The sequence below is a fragment of the Chinchilla lanigera genome, unplaced genomic scaffold (genome assembly GCF_000276665.1).
Source record: "Chinchilla lanigera isolate Chin_1 unplaced genomic scaffold, ChiLan1.0 scaffold00079, whole genome shotgun sequence".
Classification (NCBI taxonomy): Eukaryota; Metazoa; Chordata; class Mammalia; order Rodentia; family Chinchillidae; genus Chinchilla; species Chinchilla lanigera.
The window spans coordinates 3032859-3054109 of record NW_004955480.1 but is presented as its reverse complement, the minus strand read 5'-3'; the positions used below and the strand labels follow the sequence as shown (position 1 = coordinate 3054109).

Here is a 21251-nt window from a genome sequence, read left to right as displayed (position 1 = left end):
TTGTGGGCCAAAGCTTCTGTTCTCTGCCATTAAAATCCAAAAGCAACCCTATACAATATGTACAATATGAGCATGGGACAGTTCTAGAAAAACTTTAGTTTTGGACATTTTAAACTTCAATTTTAAATAATTTTCAACTGTCTTGCAATATCCTTCTTTTGATGCCTTATAAATCATTTAACAGTGTTCAGGCAGTTCTTAGTTAATAGATCATCGAAAATCAGACAACACGCAGAATTTGCCCCACATGCTGTAGTTTGCTGACTACTCTTCTAAGTGTAGTGGTAACTCCTCTGCTCAGAATCCTTCAATGGCTCTTTATTTCACTCAGGACAAATGCTCTTGTCCTAACCACAGTCTATAATGCTGCATAAATCTTCTGCTTTTGTCTGAAGTTACTCTTTGTTTTTCCTCTGCCCTATTGTTATGATTGGTACATAGATGTCCCCTCAAAGCCTCGTGTGCTAATAGGAGAGAGTTTTTGGAGATGGTTGGATCTAGGCTGTGAGAATGTGGATTAAGGGGGTATAAATATGAATTAAGGGTGTATAGTAACTAAATTAGTTCATTGATTGGTTTAGCATAATTCTGGGTATGGATAATGGAAAGTCCCACCCTGGTTGAAGGTGGCACCACCAAAAAGGCTTGTAGCTGGATAGAATAAAAGGATAAGGGAGACATGTTGCTGCTTGCTGCTTAACTGCCTCCTGCTGGATTTACCATGGACTGTTTTTCCTCTGCCGTGTCCTTCCAACATATCACCCTGCCTTGGAGCCAGCCAGCTGTAGAAGGAAACCTCTACAAATTGAGCTAAAATAAAACTTCCCTCCTTCAACTTGTGAGTGTTGGGTATTTTCTCTTGTGTATTTTGAGACACCAGTAAAACTGGCTTTATCTGCACCTTTAGCACACTGAATAAGAGCCTGCCTTGGGACTTGTGCACTAGCTGATTTCTCTGCCTGCAATATGCCGTCCTGTGTATTTCTATATCTCTCTTACTTTCTTTAAGATTTGAATCAAATATCATTCATTTGCTCATTCTGTCCAGACTGCTGAATTCAGATTGTAACTGCCCTACTTTAGATGGTGTTGAACACCTCATAAACTCATATCTTTAAAGTCCTCAACTTCACTGCCTGAAACTATAAGGATATTTGAAGATAATCACTTTACAAAGGTGATTCAGTTACAACAAGGGCATAGGGTAAACCATAATCCAATCTAACTTGCATCCTTATAGAAAAAATTTAGACACATAGACACCAGAGGCATACACAGAGCAAACACTATTTGAGGTTGTGACAAGGAAGTGACCATCTATAAGCCAAGAGAGAAGCCACGGAAGAAATCAAATCTGGTGACACTTTGATTTGAAACTTTCAGCATCTGGGAAAGTGAGAAAATAAATTTCCATTGTTTAAGCCACCTAATTTGTGGTATTCAGTTATGGTAACCTACCATACTCCTATATACCCTAACCTCCCAACCCACTTAGCCTGTGGTATATTTTTTCAGTGTACATACCACTTATTGATACACAATGTAATGTACTAATTTGGTATGCTATTATTTGTTTCCCTGTTACATGAAGGCAATGATCATTTTGTTTACTGGTGTATCCTACATTCTCAACAGTGCCCAGAAAAAGATAAACACTTAACAAATGCTTACTGCATAAACAAAATCTTGCAATACATTTATCTTTTTATAACCTCTGCCACTGACTCTTTGCTCTTCCTGGGAGGTGTAGTCACCACCTCAGCAACTTTAAGCCCATGGCCAGTAAAACCCAGCTCAAACATCACCACTGCTCACACTAAGTGGGCTCTCTCTTTGGGTTCTCCCAGTATTCCATCTGTAAGTCTGTTGTGGAACTTAACACATGAAGTTGGTATTAATTTTTTATATATGTTTTATCTTGTCCTCTGAGTGTTAAGCTCTTTTATGGTACAGCTGTTGCTACAAGAATTTTCAAGTTCCTCACCATTCCTGCTCAGTGTGCTATATATATATACCAGAGATACAAAAATATTTGCTGCAATAAGGAAGATTATTATGATTTTAAAAATATGCCACAGAATAGATTGTCAGGCCCTGTATTAGGTCTCCATGTCATCTGTACCTTTAGTAAAAGCATTGTGAAGGTGTTACTATCATAACCTCCATTTTATTCATGAAGTCACCAAGCCTAAGATAACTCTTTCAGGATCATATAGCTAGTGACAGGTCTACAGTTCCATAGAAGTCAGGATCTCTAGTTTACTGTCATGCCAATTAAACCATAAGCAAAACTCACTTTTAATAAAAATATCACTACCATACTAAGTGGAACAAAACAAAGAAATATGTGCCTAAATTATTATCTAGTTCAAAGGCTTCTAGATGGACTGACTTTACATTTCAAATAACGGCTTTCCTTCCTCTGGACTCAAGAATGTAGACTTTATGCATTCTTCAAATTTATATACTGACTGACTCTGAATTTTTTAAAGTTCATATTTCATAATAAATCCAGCTCTAGATCTTATTTTATTGGTAATACTTTCAATTTAAAACATAAATTGATGAAGTGTACTAAGTTGGGCCTTCCTAAAGATAGGATTTAATATCTATGCATAATTCCCATTTCCTTATAATTTCATAAAGGATTTAATGATTCAGCATGTTCTTAAAATTAACTTCTGAAATAACTAATTTCTACTTTTCATTCTTGTTTCTTTTACACTCTATTATACTTTTTGTCCTAAGAAAGTCAAGATAAGTAGGCTTTTAATCTTATTTTCTAGTGAAAAAAGTACTTAACAATAAAGAACCATTTAAGAACTTAAGACTCAAAAACTTTTAGCAGAAATATATACTACAGCAATATATAAGCTATCCGGTATTTTTAGGCAGGAGGTAATTTTTGATAGTAGAGCATTAAAGTATAATTAAGTATAACCCTTAAAAGTATATAAATTTTAAATTTTGGCATTTTGAGGAAGGCATCTGAGTCAGATGTTCAATCTACTTTTTGAATATTTTATAATGATCAAAAGTGAATATACTTTGACCTTTTCTAAGGACTTCAAAACAACTGGATAATGTTAGTTTGCATATACTATTATGTATTGATTTTCAGTATTGGAAATTGGTCTTAGGACTGCCTGAATGAGTACTGATCCCACCTATTTTCCTTAAAATTTCTGGTCTGGAAAAGCACTCAATGATTAGCTTGAATCACGATTACTTAATTTTCTTGTAAGAACACTCATATCATAGGAAGACTATAAGTTTTCCCAGGGCATGTACTAAGTTATAATGATGCTAAGATTTAAATTAAGGTCTTCTTGGCTACCCAGTTCAAATAGTTCTATTAGATTAAGTCCCTGCTTTAGACACATCACAGAATAGAGTTATAACTGTGTGTTGGTGGAATGGTAGAGTGATAGCTAGTAAACGGACTAACTAGTTATTATGACTTTGGTAAAAATTCTTTGAGTAACATGGCTTCAATTATGTCTTTTGAATATAAGAAAGTCAGACTAAATGATTTTAAGATCCATTGATTTCTGATAGGTGTGCAAGCCAATAATATATTCTAATACAACTACTTCTACAAGTAGCCTGATATACGTAATGTTGTCTTTATTGCTGTCATTGTGTTGAGCACTTACACTATATTGAATTTGAACAAACTTTTTAACTGCACAGTTCAGGGAGTACGCCTTTGCTTGGAGGAAGGCTGGGATGGCATCGTTGGAAGGTACATTTGCATGGATTTGGGTTCATGCCCGGCAGTTGGCTGTGTAGTTTCCCTTGGGGAACTTTAGTAGACACAGCATAAAATTGATCTTTAAGTTCTAAAAGCTTTTTATGGAATTGGCTTCCTAGCTCTTTGAAGCCTTTTGACTTCTGTTTGGCTCAGGGAATCACAAGATGGTTAGAAAAATCTTTTTATGTATATCCTCTGAAAAAAACAGATTCTATGTATCTTAACATATTATAGAAGTGAAACATGACTGATTTGGCAAGTGTTAAACCTCTAATCCTTAGGCTGGTGACCTTCAAAGTTAAAAATCTTTCCATCTAGCGGTGAAAATAGTGACCCAACCAACTTAAAAATTTCACAAGAAGCAGGAAACTGAAGAAAGAAAACAAATAGACTGAAAGCCTAGTGTTACTTTTTTTAGGTAAAATATCTAAGATTACAGGCTCTCCAAGGCAGTATTTTCTTATTTTAAGCAATTTTGAAAGAATCTATGTATTTTTATTCTTCATTTATTAATTTCTGTTATGTGTAGCCATCTAAATATATTTTATCAGATTAAAATATTAACATTCAACATTTTATATAACATTATACAGAAATAAAAAATATAAAAGATATTCATACATAACTTACCCATAATATACTTTTTAAGCAAACGAAGGTGTATACAGTACATACTCCATTAAAAACTGTGCTTACTATTTTGCCCACAATTAGAGAAAATTCAGATTTCCAGGGGCTCTAGATGATCTATAATAATTTCTATAAAGAGTAAAGATGCAGTGCAGAAATAAGAAAACAGCAGAACAGCAGCAGAGATTACAATGAGTAGCTCTAGCAACCAAAACCGGAAGTGATAGAGGCAGCCACAATCTTATCCGTGCTGGGGAGAGCATGTGGAGAAATAGAAGTGGACATGATATAGATTTGTAAACCTAAAAATCATTCGTATTTTGTGACTTACCCAAACATTCAATGACTATTCATTGAATATCTAGTATGTGCCTGGCAGAGTATAAGTGCTGGGATAAAATAATGAACAAAACAAGCATAATCCTTAAAAAAGATTTACAGGGGCAGGGATATAGCTCAGTGGCACAGCACCGACATGGCAAGGGCAAAAGTCCTGAGTTCAATTACTGGTACCAAAGAAACAAAAACAAAAATGGAAAAAGAGTTACATTCCACTTTTATAGGCAACTGTGATGAAGGTAAAGTATTTTAGAGAATGCTAATTTTTACAAAGGAGGTGACCGTATATCCCAGTTTGTCTGGGACTTTTTGGATTTGTGCCTGTTTTCCTGCAGATATTATGATTATTACCTCCTTTTAATCTCATAAGTGTCCTACCCTTTGCTATCCTCTCTGGAAAATACATTATTGACAGATAATATAAAAAAAAATTATTGTAGGAGAGGCCATTTTGTATTGGCTGGTCAGTAAATACTTCACTGGATGATATTTGAGCTTAAAATTAAAGTCATAACACAGCTCTACAGAGTGAGCTTCAGTTTCTGAAGAGAGAACTATGTCATAAAACAGTTTCGATTTTTATAAATCCAGTTTTATATCTCAGATCCAACACATTGTAGATCTAACCTTTGGGCAAGGATCCCTTTGCAGGACTCAATAACACATTTTAAATTCAATAATGTGATTCTGAAATGCCCACATTAAATTGTATGGACAAAGAGACATACTTATTTATATTATTCTCTTACAACAACATAGTGTACTGATCTACATTTTTGAGCAATTGTTATGCAGTAAACACTGTATTATGAGAGTTGGAGAATCAAATATTATTGCTGTTGTTCAGAAGATTCTGATCTCTTTGAGGTATGACTTAGACACCTAAATGTATTCAATAATTTGGCAGTCATAAGTAATTAAATGCTGCACAATAAGCGACAGATAACTCTTCCTATAAAAGCTCAAAAAGGAATTCAATCAATGTACATCACAGAGGAATGCAGGGCTCCACGGGGAAGAAAAATTGGATCTGAGCAGGTATTTAACTGATGAAATGTGACATTCACTACCTGACCACTCAAAAAGCCACAGCAGTATTCCTCCAGACAGGGGACAGGACTCTGGTGAGCTCAGCCAGGAAAACGATGTGGTAGTGTGGGCAATTTAGCTTTTCAGACAAACTTCCTTTGCTTACAAGTGATTCCAGTGATCTTCTGTCTCCCAGCTGCTTTTACACCACCTTTCTTTGCTTCCCATCTCACTAGGTTCTCTCTAATTCTTACAGAAGAAATTATTTTAAAGGCTCATTGCCTCCCATCCATTGTCCATTGTCCTTGCCTCTCCTTGCTGAAAACTACAAGAGATTGCTCTCTTCTTTTCAAAAATTTAACATATGTTTCTTGGTTGGGTTAACTGCCTCATATTTATTTGCTGCATTGGCAGGATAACATGGGCAGTTGGGATTCATGGAGAAATAACCTACAAAACCACAAGACTGAACTCTTAATAAGCACTTAATAAATGTTAGGTGAATAAATAAATGGAGATTATAGTTATTGAAGACTAATAAAATAAAAAGCAAATGAGTTTAAAAATTGCAGTCATTTATATAGCTTTCTTTCTGTTTATTCCTAATTACTAGGAACCATAATAATGATTAGGTATCCAATTATTGCTAGTGAAAATTTAATTTGAATAAAACAAATAGAGTGTCTTATAGATACTAGATCACTAGTAGTAAAGAAAAGTTACCATTTGTTGAAGGCTTGCTAGCAACAGAAATGTATGCAGAGATATTCTCATTGTGTCAACAAGATAGCCTGATTTAGAACAGGTAGGTGATTTCAAATTATGAGATTGGGGATCAAGCTAGAATTTCCCTACAAGGCTGCTCACCCTCTGCACATACTGCTGCCCTCCAGCACAGCTGAGGGTTGAGCAGAGACAGCAGCTCTCCTGCAGCACATTCTTGGAATATAACTGCTTTTTTTCCATTTTAATGTAATACATTTATATTATGGTCATTAAGACTATGATGAAAAGACATTAGAGAAAGCAAAACAAAGCCAAGTAGTGAGCCAGACGTGAGACATTAAGAAGAGTGTCAAATGATGGAACACTTTTTATTAGGTTACTCCCCTAACCAAAACTTGGTACAGACCTCCTCTCCTACCCGGGCCACCCATTCAGTTCTGCTTTCTGACTCATTCTCCCTGAAGTTGGAAAATGATGAGTTCACTATAACCAGTCATTATTATATGTTGATCCACTCCAGAATCCTCATCACTCTCCTTTAAATCCATAAACATTAGTCCCAAATAAATAAGGTCTTGAGACATCCTGATGTTACTGAAATACTTTATTAGGAAAAATGAATACGATTAGGCGTAGAGGCATAGTCTCAAAGAGGCTAGTCAAAGTTGACTTGTTTGCAGGACTGTCTGGCATCTCCTGAGAAAAATGTATCAATATTGATACTTTCTCTCATGGTCAGTTGCACTTTGCTTTTATCTACATTGAAGACCAGCTCCTCGAATCTTTGCCACCCAACTCCTCAACCTATAAATACATCTAAGTGCCGGAAAAGTGTTGAAATACATTTTATTACAGAAAAATCCATTAACACGGCTGGAAAAAAGAAAACATAACCATATATTCCTGAGTAGCAGTACTGTAAAACAAATATCACATCATTTGAATATATCGTTTAATTTGGCTGATTAAAATGGCATCCACTCAGAAAAGAGAGTCACTTTTGTGTGAAGGTATAGGTGTGCTTTATTTCTAAAATTTAAGAAACATACAGAGAAGTTTTTTAAAGAAATTCTGTGATTGAACTAAAAGACCATCAACAATAGTGAAAGACAGTGTAGAAAGATAGGAGCTTTATGAGTCACCCAGAGTTATGAGTAGCTTGCCAATGCCACTTTCAATATTTTTTGAGGGCCAGAAATATTACCGCTGTTAGAAACTTGAAATAAAGCAAGTCTAGTCAGTGACAATGCTGGTAGGAAATGAATATAAAATAATCAATACTGCCAGGAATGTATTTCTCCTGCTTAGAGTAACTTTCCCACCAGCAGCTCACACAGGATCTGCTAAATTTTGGATTGAGAATACACTCCTAAGGTCTTTGTGGTAAAGGCATAGTTCCTGATGCAACACTATTAGGAGCTGGTGGAACCTCTGAGGAATGGAGATCAGTAGGAGGCCTTCAGGTAACTGAGGCACCCTTGAAAGCAGTGATGAGACCCCATCCCTTTCTCTCTTTCAGTTTGCAACCATGGGTAGATTGGTTTGGTCTATTATCCACTCTGTCACGATGTTCTGCTTCATCATAGACCCAGAACTAACAGGTCAAATGACAATTGACTGAAAGCTCCAAAACTTATGAGCCAACGTAAACCTTCTTCTCTTCATAAGCTCACTATATGAGGTTATCTGTTGTAGTAACAGAAAGCATACTGATCCAGGCTTTGCCAATGGAAGCAGAAGCAGAAAATCTGATGGAGGAAAAAAAGAGACTGGCTTTGTTTGGGAGTTTTGTTTATTTGTTGGTATTTTTCCCCTTCCTCTCAGAACTCTGGTTTGGCTGCACCCCTGCTCTGAAAGCCACACTGCTATCTAGCAACCCTCTGCGGACTGTTGCTGAGGGATCCCAGAAGAGTCCCCACCTGTTCCTTTTCAGTGGGGCATTATTAGCAGGCGCAGACCACGCATTACCTCTTGCTTTCTTTACACCTACCCATGTACAGAGTCTGCTTATCAAGTTATTTTAATGAATATAAAATCTTGCTCTTGCCAGAAACATAACTGATACACATCACAATCAATCTATGATATCCTCAATAGCTTCTCTCCTGTGTGGTGAGACTTGGACATTTCTTCAGGCTCTGATGTGTAATTGCTGATGTTCCTGGCAAGAAAGCTGATTACCTTAACTTAGAGGGGAGATACAGCTGTTCCTATGAATATTAGATCCTCTCTTTAGCCTTTATGCAATATATTTATTAATTTAGCTAATACATCAACAAAAAGTTTTAAATTTATCATGTTCAATTCTATGTGATCAGACAACCAGTTCTTATAAGAGCATCACAATAATTAAAAACTCTTCTTCTTTTGGGAAAGAAGAATCTTTAAGCCCCACAAGCTTACCTGCATGCTTGATATGTGGAAAAGAATATAAGCTACAATGCAAAAAGCAATAACCTGCAGATTTCTTTATGAAAGTAAAGAGACAGTGAGAGCCTTCATATACAAGTGTTTTGCCCATTGAAATTAGGGATCCTCTCATGAAACTTGTCAGCACTGGCAAAATTAAGGATCTGAAGCAAGATCCTAAAACTCTCCTCATTTTTAATCACTACTGATTGAAAAGTTACACCGGACAAAATAATTTGCAGTGCAAAGGTTAAAATGTAAAGTCTGCTGGGAAGAGTAACACAATGTTATATATTCATTGGTCCTCAAGTATAACCATAATCTTTCTGTGCTTTCCTTTTACCTGAGAACAGGATTCAAAATAAGGAAAAGCACACACACAAACACTGGCAAAAAAGACTGTGACTTGGGGGCATTTTGTGTGCAAATGAATACAAAATTTTTACTTGTATAATAGATAACATCAAAAAGAAAAGAATCATTTCAGAGTAGACAGATCCAGGTACTATAATTGTGTATTCAGCTGCCACACGGCAGGGCCACACCAAATACAAAATAGAAACTCCGGTCATTTTTGTCAGGATTCAATTTAAATTTTTAAGTATTTAATTATATGGGTTTTCATGAGCATATCCTATGTTCGGGGTGTTTCTGTTCTGTGTGCTAACACAGCTAGAATGGGAGACAGGGGAGACGTAGGGAACTGGGGAACAGGAAACACGATCCTATGGTCCATAATCAGAAGCAGGAAAGAAGGTGATAGAAAAAGGGCATATGGTCAGAAACTGACTCTTCTAGATGTCTGATTTTACAAAGTGTAATTCTTTATTTTTGCTTCCCATTATAAAAATGCAAACTACAAGTATTTAAATTTTTTACATTATTAGCATCATTGTGTTGGCTTCACATATAGTAACTTCAGCGGTGTCAAGTTACCACTGGAACCCAGTCAATGCAAATTTGTGAAACAAATCTCTCTCTCTCTCTCTCTCTCTCTCTCTCTCTCTCCCCCTCTCTGTCTCTCTCTATACCCCTCCCTCTCTCTGTCTCTCTGTCTCTCCCCCTCTCTCTCCCTCTCTCTTTCTCCTTCCCTCCCTTCCTCTCCCTTGCTCCAACTTCCTTCCCTCTACATCTTATTTCTAATCTAGAATTCCGTATGTGATAGAATGACGAATTCTTACCTCATTCTTTTAGTAATGCAATTTCATTAAATTTGAAATACTTTAATCCAGTAGTTAAATAGCAATTCAAAGCTTAACATAACTTTTCAGTATAATTTGCACTTGTTTCCCTTAGGTGAAGGGTTGAACTTTACCATGCCTATACCTTGCAGTCAGAAAGCCTGAAACAGAGCTCCAGGCAAGGTTCACCTCCGACATATGTTTGGGGAATTCTTCCTAATAGGAAAATGTGTTCAGGTCTTGCTTTTTATCAAGAACATGAGGTACCGAATATTGATAAATGTCAGAACAGCCTTCAAATAAGTAATATATAACAGTCTCATACTAAATTCCACAAATAAAGGAGAAAGAGTTCACAGCTTGGTGCGTGCACTATAATTTGCCCTTTTGAGATGGGTCAGCACCATAAAAGAGGGTAGTACATGGATTCCTATTGCTGGCTTTGTTAATTCTCTGAGTTTATATTAGAGAATCACCTTACTTAGCTAATATTCATAACCCACCTCTACGTACTTGGATAAACAGGGAATATACTGGGTAGCTGCAGTCCAATGTATAATTGAACATAACATTACAAATCCCAAATCAAGAAAGAACTAGAACAATTGAATCCTACATTAAACCTCATCAAATTGTAAACCATTAACTTGTAATACTTGCCTATGGCTTTCTGTGATTTATTAACCATAGTGAAAGATCTTTCAAATACTTAAGTTTTCATGGTAAATAAGGCAAAGTATGTGTGTGCAAAATACACACTTTGAAAATTGATTCAACATGATAAAAAAGTGTAAACTATTTTTGGTAAAAATCAATGCATTTTATCCACTGAATTTTCACTCTCTAATTAAAGAATATTTTATAAAAATCACTAGTTAAAAAATTCAATCACAGGCAATTCTAGACACTGCCAAAACTTACAGGAAAAGTTCTCTGAAAATTTCATTGGTTCCCTCTAACTTGTAATAATGCCAGCAAGAAACTTCAAAAGAAAAGTTTCTATACATGAAAATTTCTTTGTACATTCAATTTTCCAGGTGTATAAATGCACATGCTATTTTGGCCACAAACAAAAAGCAACTGCCAAAATACAAATTACATATTTCAGAATTAACCTGTTTTCAAATATAAAACTAAATCATTATTTCCCCAGGTATCATTAGTCTAAAAACTAAAAAGGCTTTTTGTAAAAAAAAAAAAATCATCCAATGCTTTAAATATTTTTTCAAATTCATAAACATATGCTGATTCTTCAGGATACAATTAGCAAATTCTTACATATCTAACCTTAAAGTGAATTATTTTAAACTAATTCAAGTCTGCTTCCTATGTCTTCATTAATTATTAGCTGAAGGACTCAAAAGTGCTGTAATGAAATTTACAATAGATCCCATGATATGGATAATGTATATTATCACAGCATTTAGTAAAGGTACAAATCAGCTTTTCCAAGTAGAATTTGGAGCAGTTGTAAAAATTCTGACTGGAATTCACAGAATTTAATATTATAAACATTGAATAGAAAAGAACTTTTACAAGAAATGTTATTATAATTACATTTCTCAGGACTGAAATCTAACTTATTATCTTAAGATAATCTCCTGGTCCTAGTTTTCAAAGTTCAAAGGCACTTTCTTACATGTTTTTCTCCTGTGTCTCAAAATAAATAAACTGCTTTCACCTACTCTGACTTCTAAACATGCAGTGAATAAGGCTTTACTAGCTTTCCATCAATTCCATATTATATATTGCCAAATAGTCATTAGAAAACTGGTACACAGTCTGTACTTTGAATTTAGTATTTATGGTCTATGACTTTGAGACATCTTGAAATTTTCATAAAATTGTTTAAAATCAGAAGTTTAAAAAAACCATTTTTCAGATAGAATGAACGAAAACATCAGAATACATATATACATATAAAACCAGTAAGAAAAAAAGAAGGAATCAAGATATACAATATATAGATACAAATTCCCTGTGACAAGTGTGATCACTATGCATGAATTGTACCAATAAACTTAATAAAAAATAGTAAAATCAGTAAGAAATAGTTAGATTCTCAAAATTGATATATCAAAAAAGAAAATCCAGTTTATCATGAAACTCTTGTGGAAAATCTATTTTTTGTAGAATATTTCTCTAATTTCAAGATAAAAGATAAAATACCGAGTATTGTCAAACCAGACAGAGTATCCTAAGTGGTATGTCATCCTTGAGGGTTTAAGGCAAATAAAAAAGTAATGCCAAGGTCATACTGACAGGACGGAGTACTTAATATGAATATGAACACAAGGTGACAAATACAACAGAGCTTCAAGTTGGTAAAAGTCACATACAGCTTGCAATAATCATTATTTAAAAACATGAAAAGTCACTATAATTTGCATTGCTGAAGATTAGCATCGGGATATTAGAAGGATGTTAACATTAGGATATTAGCAACCCTCTAAATCTCCATTACTATTTAATGGTGCTCTCTGAAATCATTTCACTGTAACACTTATACTATTAAAATAGTTTTCTCTTTTCACACTGTCAAAATAATTGTATACGCAGTTGCATTAATAACCATGAAGATTCCACATCTCTAGATAGACACTATTCAAATTCATCTCTCAACCTTGCAACACTGTGTTTGAGTTTCTTTCTGAACTTTTTTCTCATTATTTATAGAAGATGAATCTAAGTTAGAATTACAAAAAATAAAGCTAACATTAATTCTCCAGGGCCCAAATCAAAGTGTAGTATTTTATTGAACTAGCTTTGTTCTCTCAGAAGTTTGATGGTCCATTAAAATATCTGTTACTAGTGTGAACTAATATTGGTCCCACCTGTCACTAGCTAATGATGCCCCTAAGGAATTTTAAGGGTGGCAAAACTGATGGTTTAGCTCAATCATTTTAGGATATCTTCAAAACATTTTCTTGCTATCAACACTTAGATTTAAATAGAGCTTCTATTTCAACCCTGCAAAATTTTTAAACATTGAAATCCACTGCAAAGAAACAAACATCAAACCTCTCATGGACATCTTACTCTTCAGCTGTTTTCACATTTTGCTCACATTTTGCTAGGAGCTTACAATTCCGAAAGAAATGTCTTTAACTCTTTCTCCGCTGAGCTCCATGATCAAATTCTGGAAATAATCTAGGGGTTACAAGGATCAAAGAGTTCTACAGAATTTCGGTATGCCTGCAGGAAGGACAGCTATTGCTTTTCCTATAAACTGCAGCAAGCAAGGGTGAGAGAAAACCCCTCACCAAATCATGCCATTTTTTCTTTTTTAATCTTTCTACTCTGCAGACGCTGCTTGCTTAGACTGAGGCACATCTAATAACAACACTGTGATGAAGACATGAAAGACACATTCAGAGAACCCAGTTTTACCCCCAAATTAGAGCTGCACTGCATACAGTTTTAGAAACATGAATCTCAGCAAACAGACACAATTGCATTTTATTGACAGCATTAGAAATAATCACAACAAAGACAGAGTGAGGCTTTCTTACTCTGCTTCAACTTCGTTATCATGCTCTGTCAGCCACTATTATAAAAAAAAAAAAAAGCCATTACCTGTATGAAGAGAACCTGTTAATAGTCTGAGAAGATACTGGGCAAATTTCAATATTTCACGTTTACATCGTTTTCTACAGCCACTCATCTTAAGCAACAAGATATTCCTCTGAGGAGAGCCAGAAGTCTTTGCCAATTGCAAAATAAAAAAATAAAACACAGTCTCTGAGGGGAAACTTCTGTCTCAGTTTATGTCACAGGCTGCCTTACAACTCCTGTGGAATTAGCTGTTAGTCCCTGAATCAGAAATTCCTTTACGGAGCTAGAGAAGCCGGATACAGATTGAATAGAACTGGGCTGGTGAGAGAGCGCTGCTTCTCAGGATGGTCCCCAAGTTCTTCTGTGGCAACAGACAGGTGGCCGGTTCGCACTTGTAGTAAGGCAGCTGTGGTGCAGCGCAGCATCCCCTCTCCTGAAGCAAGTGCAACCTCACAGACCACTCAGAGGGAGGCGGGGCCTGAGATGCCAGCTCATCAATGAATCAGCATGTAAGCAGGTGAGAAGACAGAAGACAGGTCACTGGGGCTGGCACCCGTCCGATACCCAGGAAAGATCCTGCTAATGCCTTCAAGCCTGCTGGGGGAGGAAGTCAAGGTCCAAGGCCAAAGAAAATGATTCCAAAAAATCAAAAGGGAGCAGGAAAGGATGTTGTTGCTCAAGGTCAGACATCAGACAACTCCCTGACACAGTGTTAATCAGGCTCAGAAAGCCTAGATAGGGGAAGAACTCAGTTAAGAAGCTGACCCTGCCTCTGAACAAATAGAGTTGATGATTTATCACCAAACAGAGGCAATGCTCTGCTGTCACAGATAAATATATTCCACTTCATGAGCTCAGCAGTGAAAAACAAGCTGATATTTAAAATTGGCTACGTTTTCTGCACTGTCCAGGCTCAGGTATTTTGAAATTAGGGAACTCATTGTGGGTCTGAAAATGCATTAGCCTGGAAACCTCAACTCTTAAGCCTGATACTTTATGCCTGGGCAAAAGAGCTGCAAAATTAATTGGCTGTATTGTCCTCAGAGCAAGAACTGCCTCAGTTCCTTCTTATTTCTGTAAGACAAATACTGTACAACCTTCTATCTCCCTGTCCACTCAGTTAATAGAGCAATCATGAGCATTTGAAATTTCCACAAAATACTTTCCTATTAAAGATACAACTATAAAGAAAGTTGATATCAAAGTGAGAAAATGATGGTCTTGTCTTTTTTAAAAGTAGTGTTTCTGAATTCTGGAGTTTCCAGGGTTTCTTCTATGCTCAGTTCATACTCCTATGGCTTTTCTTTGTTTTTGCTTCTTTTGAATAAATATAGATATTGTTTCTATGATATTTAGTACATATGGGAAGTGTTAAACTTCCTACTTTAAATACTGAGGCAGTTCCTCTGATTTTGTTCTGACAACTGTACCAATTCTTATTGAAACTAACATGTCCCAACAGCACTATATATGAAGTTATGATCTTGTACAATAAAAGGAAGAACATTTGTGGCAACATAGACTCAAATACATGTAATAGCAGCTCATTCCCTTCATTAACGCTGACATCCCCACCAGTTTCCGCAGTCTAACTGCGTATTTAAATGGGTTGATGTAGTATGCTTTCCAGGAATTTTCAAAGCTGTAGTTGCAAAGGTTTAAAAATAGGATCCCGCACAAAGGTTAGCAAAATAATTTTTGAAGTACTTGTTTCCACACATTTGTCATGTATGATGACATCCTTGCCACAGTTTGAAACAAAAGAATTATACTATTGTAGTTCTATGGCGAGACTAATTATTTTAAAGCCTCATTGACTTTATCTATAAAATTGAAATTAGAATATGTACATATTTTATTTTAGCATTACTGACTGAAATAAAATAGACTATAGCCTCATTTGTCAACCTAGCACTTCTACTCATTTATCCACCAGTTAAGTGTTGAGCATCTATTACATTTCAAATAAGTGTTTCTAAAGCAAAGATATGGTAGATGAGAAAGAAAAAAGTCTTCTCTCTCTCTTTCACTCTCTCAAGCATCTTTGAACTTACAGAGGTTACACTTCAGCTCAGAAAACAACAGACAAGTTAGAAATATATAGGAGCATATTGTAAGTGAGAAAACCTACAACATTTTCAGACTAAAGAAAAAATATCATTTCAATTTTTTGTTTGTTTGTTTTGGTTTTTTTCCAGTACCGGGAATCAAACTCATGACCTTGCGCTTGCCAGACAGGAGCTGTACCACTGAGCTAAATCCCTAGCCCCTATCATTTCAATTGATGCATAAAAATCCTTTGACAAAATTCAAACCCACTTATGATTTTAAAACAAATTTCAGGGAAATAAAGGAATACTACTTCAATTTAACAAAGAGCATCTATAAAAACCTACTGTAACATGCTTACTGGTGAAAGACTGAATCCTTTCACTGTAGGAAGAGGACCAAAACAAGAAAAGCTTCAATTAGTGTCATTCAACAGTCATTCAACAGTGTTGGCAATGTAAGCCACACAGCAAGCTAAGAAAAAAGAACTAGCACATAGACTGTAAAGGAATACAAACAAGCCTTATTTAATATATCGACCTCTGTGAAAATCACAAGGAATCTACTGAAGTCATCCTAGGATGAACTAGTGATTTCAGAGTGGTCACAAGATTCTAACTAAATATTCAATTGTACTACATGAAAAATATGTTGTACGACCAATGAATATTTGGAATTTGGAATTTAAAATGTAATTTTAATTACTCAAAATTGAAATATTTAAGTGTAAATATAACAAAACATGTACTAGACATTTATGTTGGTAATTCACAGAAAATGTTAACTATATAAAAATTTTAAACAAAGGGAGAGAAATACTATGTTCATTTATTAGAAAACTCAACATAGTAAATATGTCCATTTTCCCCAGCTGTTATACACATTTAAGGCAACTATAATAAAAAATCACAGCAAGATTTTCATATATATAGCAGACTATTCTAAAACATATACAGATGTACAAAGGTACTAAAATTGCTAACACAATTTTGAAGAGACTAACTCTTAATTGTTTAAAGACCTACATACCTCTAGTAATCAAAACAGTGCAGTACTAATGTACAGATGGAAGATGTACAGTACTGATGTACAGATACAAGGCTCTAATCTCAGCACTCTGTGAGGCTGAGGTAGGATCTCAAATTTGAGCACAACCTGGGCAACTTAACAATTTACCAAGACTCTCAAAATTTAAAAAATATAAAAAAGGCTGAGGATCTAGCTCAGTACAAAGCCTCTAAGTACAATTCCCAGTTCTGAGGGAGAGAGAGATAGAGACAGAGACAGACAGAGACAGAGACAGAGACAGGGACAAGAGACAAGAGACAAGGAGGGAGAGTTGGACACACAGTTCAATGAAACAGAACAGAAAGCATAAAAATAGAACCATGTAATTATGCATGAGTGGTTTTCAAAAAAGGTGTGAGAGCTGTTCAGTGGAGCAAAGTTAGACTTTCAACAAATGATGCTGAAGCAATGGAACATCTCTGCAAAAACTGAACTTGGACTAAGGTCTTGCACCTCACATAAATATTATCTCAAAATGCATCACAGACTTAAATTTGAAATATAAAATTAGAATAGTTTTAGGAAAAAAATTGAAATTCTTCACTAAGGCTAGGGAAAGCATTATTAAAATATCAAAAAAAATGATCTATAAAAGGAGAATTTGATAAACCAGATGTCATTCAATGTTATTATTTCAGTATCAGTACCACTGTATTAGCATAAAAGACAAACCATAGAGTGTAAGTAAATATTTACAAATTATGTATCTTACAAAGGTCTGGTATCTAGAATAACAAAGAAATTTGATACTCATCAATGGAAAAACACAGAATCCAATTTAGAACACACAAAGAAAATAGGAAGATATCACGAAAAAGGAAATACAGATGGAAAAAAGCACCAGTAAATTATGGTGCATTATTAATTCTTAAAATGTGAAGATTATGCCAGCTATCTATCTATCTATCTATCTATCTATATAATGCCTTAGTTTTTTCTTCTTTCCCTCATCCCAGTTGTTCTTTCCTTTGAGCAATTTCTTTCCCTTTCATATTATCTACTGTACATTTTGGGTTTTACTTATTCTTTCATGTTCTTACACTATGGAGACAACATGATGTTTACACATGTGGGTCCTATTTATTTCACTTAAGAGTACGGTCTCTAGTTGCATCCATTTACCTATAAAAGCCTCGAGTTTATCTTTTTTTATAGCTGAGTAATACTCCATTGTATAAAAATACCACCTCTTTTTTATCCATTGCTCAGGTGATGGGCATTTGGGTTATTTCCAAGGTGGTTTATTGAGGGGAAAAGTTAATGATTAATTTTTTTTATATTTTGACCAATTTTGCATGCTTTTATCTAGTAATCTGAGCAACTTATAGGAAGACAACAATTTGCAGTGTAACAACCATTGGTGAATTCCTATAATCCTGTCTAGTGAAACTACGTATTGTCTCTAATGTTCTTTTAAATTATTATTTTCTTATTCCCTTTAATGGTTTGATCACTCTTCTTTTCTTACATCTGATAATCTGAGCAACTTTACTGAAGATAACAATATGTAATATAACAACCACTATTGATCCTGTCATTTGGTTTGAAAGCCCATATCATTTTTAATGTCCTTGCTTGGTTTTGTTTGTATTTTGCTATTGTTCTTTTTTTTTACTGTTCTCTTTAAAATAAAGAAAATAAAGTGTGAAAAAAAATTATGAGTTATTACCACTTATCTATCACAACAGTTAAATTAAAAAGAATGTGTCTAGAACAAAAGCTGAGAAGGATGCAGAGAAACCACATCAATCATAAGTTCACAATGGAAAAGTAAAATGGTATTGTCACTCCAGAAAATAGCCAGGAAGTGTCTTAAAATCTAAATATACCAACCATAAAAACAGGCAATTTTACACTTGAGCATTGATCCCAGAGAAATGAAAATGCATTTTGACACAAACTCTGTATACAAATGGCTACAGCAGTTTTACTTGTGATAGGTCAGCCTGGTGATCTGATTTAAGGGTCTCCCAGTTGTCATGTATAAAAATTTCATCTGCAGTGTTAGATATTAAGTGAGTAGAAACAATCTGACCATAATAATTAAAGATGGGATCTTGAGAGTTTCCCATCTTCTGATTAAGTTCGGATGAAGTTATTAGGCTGGAGCTTCCATTATTAAATGTTCAGGTAGCTCCATCCTAGGAGAGCCCAAAAAACATGTAAACACAGGTACTTTTTCTCTGTCTTCCTTAAAGTGATGCCCTACTCCACATCAAGGTTCTGTAACCAAAAGGCTGCCATCAGATCAGACTCAACTAACTGCTGACCTCCAGAGCCATGAACCAAAATTAACCTTCTTCTTCTTTAAAACGTTGCTTAGCCTCACATATTTCAGTGTAGTAAAGAAAACAGGAGAGACACCCACAGAAACAATCTACATGTTCTTTCATGGGCGAGCAGTTAAATAAATTGTACATCCATTCTGTAGAATACTACCCAGAAATGAAAAGGAATGACCTCTTGAAAAACATCACTTGGATGAACCTTAGGGTACTATGCTGAGTGAAAAAAATCCTCACAAGTCATATATTACATGATCCTGTTCATATCACTTCCTTGAACTCATAGAATTTTTAAAAACAGAGAACAGATTTGTGGATGCTGATGATTAATAAAAGGGTAAGAGACAGAGAGAAGTAGATATAGCTATAAAAGTGAAACATGGTATATCTTTGTGGTGATGGAAGTATTCTATATCTTTGCGGCCTCCATTCCAATGTATGAATTGTGATATTGTTGAAGTTATAATTTTGTAAGACATCAATATTGCAGAAATGGGTTAAAGTGTGCATGGGATCTGTAGCTGTCATTTTCTTATAATTTCATGTTCATCTATGATTATCCCAATGTCAGAATGATAATTAAAAATTTAAGCACATGTAATTACTCAGTGGACTTTTTAAATATCTGCTGTATGTTGCTATTATACATGCTACTACAACATGTGAGCCACACAGACAAAAACTGGTGTCTCACGGAGCTCATCGTATAATGGGGGCATGCCTAGTCTGCGAATAGAGGCAGTGTAAGTAAAACAGAATGATCACAAAGTCTTTGTGAGAAGGGAGACCCTCAGATAAAGATATGAAGGAGGTGCTAGGGTAAGCCGTGGGGTACCTACAGGGCACACACAGGTACTTTTTCTGCTGGGGTAACTTTCTGTCCCCTCTGCAGGTCAATCCGAATGGAAATTCTCAAAATTAGCACTCTCTAAAGGCTTATTTTTCATACTGAAGTCCAGATCACCAGTATGATAAATCTTCCCTCTAGGAAAAGCAATAATTAATCAACAATTGTACCAGATATTTTCAAGGATCTTATTACCTATATCTGTGTATTATTTGGGATCATGTAAGGAAAATAACAGTTTAATGCTAGGTTCAGAAAAACACAAAACATAATTAGGACGATTAATTTCAAATTGCCATACAGTGTTAGAAAACAAAAGGAGAAATTGTTCTTAATTATCAGCCAACTTGAATTAAATATAAGAACTATGTGTAATAATACCAACAATTCAGGGTTGCAAGGTCGGTAATGCACAGATGCCTTTAAGATCTAAGCAGTGCTTTGGAAAAGCCACTGTCATTTACATAGAAATTCTAGGGAACCTAAAACCTCCTGAGGACTCAAGGGTATTTTTACACGGAACCAGACAATACTTCTGAAATTCATACACAGCTTACTAAATTTCCCTGCAGTGAAATTACAGTTAAATTTAATTTAAATCAAACTGGTTCACCATATGACAAGAAGGAAAGGTCCTACAGTAAGTTGGTAAGTTGCAGAGGGATTTTAAAATGTAGATAAATTTCAAGATGTATTTATTCTAAATTACATTTTGGAAGGGTTTTTTTCTTTATTAGCTGCTTTGGAAAAGGCCAAGTCTTGGTAAAACAAATCTTAGGTGCACTTAGGTGACCCTCATTGCTCTTTAGAATGGAAAACTAAATATGCCTCACTAATTAAAGGAATGAGGTTGGCTTGCCTTCAAGGAAGGAAGAGCTTGGGGGTTCCAAGAAGACGCTCTTCACAGTAGAGTTTCCCCCAAAGTCTGTTCCTCTTAATGTATCTTGGTGGATTCTGTGTATCTCAGTAGGAATAGACATTGTTATGCTTTTCAGATTGTTAGAAGTTGCAAAATTAAATATGTGCAGCATAAAAATAGCACACCACGGGGCTGCAGAGAGAAGCAGAGCAGAGCCTTGCTGCAAAGTCTCAGGTTTTGAAAGTGAGTCCCGATAAAATACCAGACTAGCTGGTACTCAGTAGAGAGGAGTGCCTAATGCCAGGACCATTATCATTCCAGAAGCACCATGACTGACCTCTTCTAATGAATACAGAACTCACTGCGAGTGCCAGCTCACTGTTACCATTTGCATCCACTCTGGTGATGACTGCATGAATAATGTCACCCAAAGCGGACTAAGTCCTTGGCAGATGTGAGAATCTTGCATCCCTCTGATATTAAAGAGATGAGCTAATATAAATATTTGCCTGCAAATAGA

The 21251-nt window shown here is 35.4% G+C and overlaps 1 protein-coding gene across 3 annotated transcripts in view; it reads right to left on the bottom strand.

Moving 5' to 3' along the window:
• The window catches only part of Kcnip4 (Kv channel interacting protein 4), a 1107708-nt gene that overhangs the window by 856972 nt on the left and 229485 nt on the right, over positions 1-21251 (bottom strand). The window contains exon 1 of one of the 3 annotated variants that reach the window (XM_005402471.2): positions 13645-14064. The exons of the other annotated variants lie outside the window; for them this stretch is intronic. Coding sequence (XP_005402528.1) covers positions 13645-13732 — 88 coding nt within the window. The 5' untranslated portion in view covers positions 13733-14064. Of the gene's footprint in view, positions 1-13644; positions 14065-21251 lie in introns of those variants that run through there. 3 annotated transcript variants of the gene reach the window in all.